This window comes from Gekko japonicus, unplaced genomic scaffold, assembly GCF_001447785.1.
Source record: "Gekko japonicus isolate JY-2015 unplaced genomic scaffold, Gekko_japonicus_V1.1 scaffold31594, whole genome shotgun sequence".
Classification (NCBI taxonomy): domain Eukaryota; kingdom Metazoa; phylum Chordata; class Lepidosauria; order Squamata; family Gekkonidae; genus Gekko; species Gekko japonicus.
In genome coordinates, this window is record NW_015180425.1 from 1 (window position 1) to 1,161 (window position 1,161).

Genomic DNA, 1,161 nt, shown 5'->3' on the forward strand with positions numbered 1-1,161 from the left:
GCTATGCACGGACTACCGGGGGCTGAATGTGGTTTCGGCTACGAACGCTTATCCCATGCCGCTAATCAAAGACCTATTAGCAGAGGTGACCAAGGGAAAAGTTTTTTCCAAGTTAGACCTCCGGGATGCGTACTTCCGGGTGCGCATCAAGGAGGGAGATGAGACGAAATCCGCTTTTAACACTCCTCTGGGGCAATTTGAATATCTGGTTATGCCGTTCGGCCTTCAAGGGGCTCCTGGGGTCTTCATGAACTTAATCAACGAGGTGTTACATGAACATTTGTTTAAGGGGGTGCTTATTTACCTAGATGACATTTTACTGTACTCCCCCGACCTCCCCTCCCATGTCAAACTGGTCCGGAAGGTATTGAAAACATTGCACCCCGTCGCTGCGATGGGAAGTCTTGGAAGCAGCACACGGTTCTAAATTGGCAGGACACTTGGGATTTGTAAAGTCTCTGCAATTGCTCAAACGCCAGTTTTGGTGGTGGGGTGGGAGGCACCCAGAACTAGACGGCAACTACAAGCATTCTTAGGATCCGCCAACTTTTATAGAAATTTTATCAAGAACTTTGCCCAGATCGCCCTTCCCCTCACTGACCTTCTAAAAACGAAAGGGAAGGGGCCGAATGCCGCGCGGCCTGGGGCCCCACTGGCTTGGTCGGCAGAGTGCGAGGAAGCATTCAAACGCTTAAAGGAGCTTTTCACTTCCGAGCCTGTCTTGGCTCACCCTGACGAATCCAAGAAAATCATAGTGCAAACTGATGCCTCGGATGTAGCCATGGGGGGGGGGCAATCCTTCAGGAGGGGGAGAATGGGCTGTTGCACCCACTGGCTTACATCTATAAAAAATTCTCGGAGGCAGAAAGACATTGGTCTTTGTGGGAGAAGGAGGCGGGCGCAATAAAACTTGCGTTGTCGATGTGGAGGCACTGGCTGGAGGGGCACTGTCTGGAGGGTGCGAGGGTTCCGTTCGAGGTGTGGACAGACCACAAAAACCTGGAAACCCTGAAATCGCCCCGCTGTCTTAATGCAAAGCAGCTGCGGTGGGCTGATTTCTTCTCGAAGTTCCAGTTCACCCTCCACCATTTCCCAGGGTCCGCTAACTCATTGGCTGATAGGCTGTCGCGCGTCCCTCAGCATGCCAGTCAATGGGACGTC

At 52.3% G+C, this 1,161-nt stretch overlaps 1 protein-coding gene across 1 annotated transcript; it reads left to right on the top strand.

Annotated features, from left to right (window-relative positions):
• Positions 1 to 55: 55 nt before the first annotated feature.
• Positions 56 to 364, top strand: LOC107124925 (RNA-directed DNA polymerase homolog; the record flags this gene model as incomplete). Its single annotated transcript, XM_015428419.1, has 1 exon — positions 56 to 364. A coding segment is annotated over exon 1 (309 nt), but the record flags the coding sequence as incomplete, so codon positions are not given.
• Between the last annotated feature and the right edge of the window lie 797 nt (positions 365 to 1,161).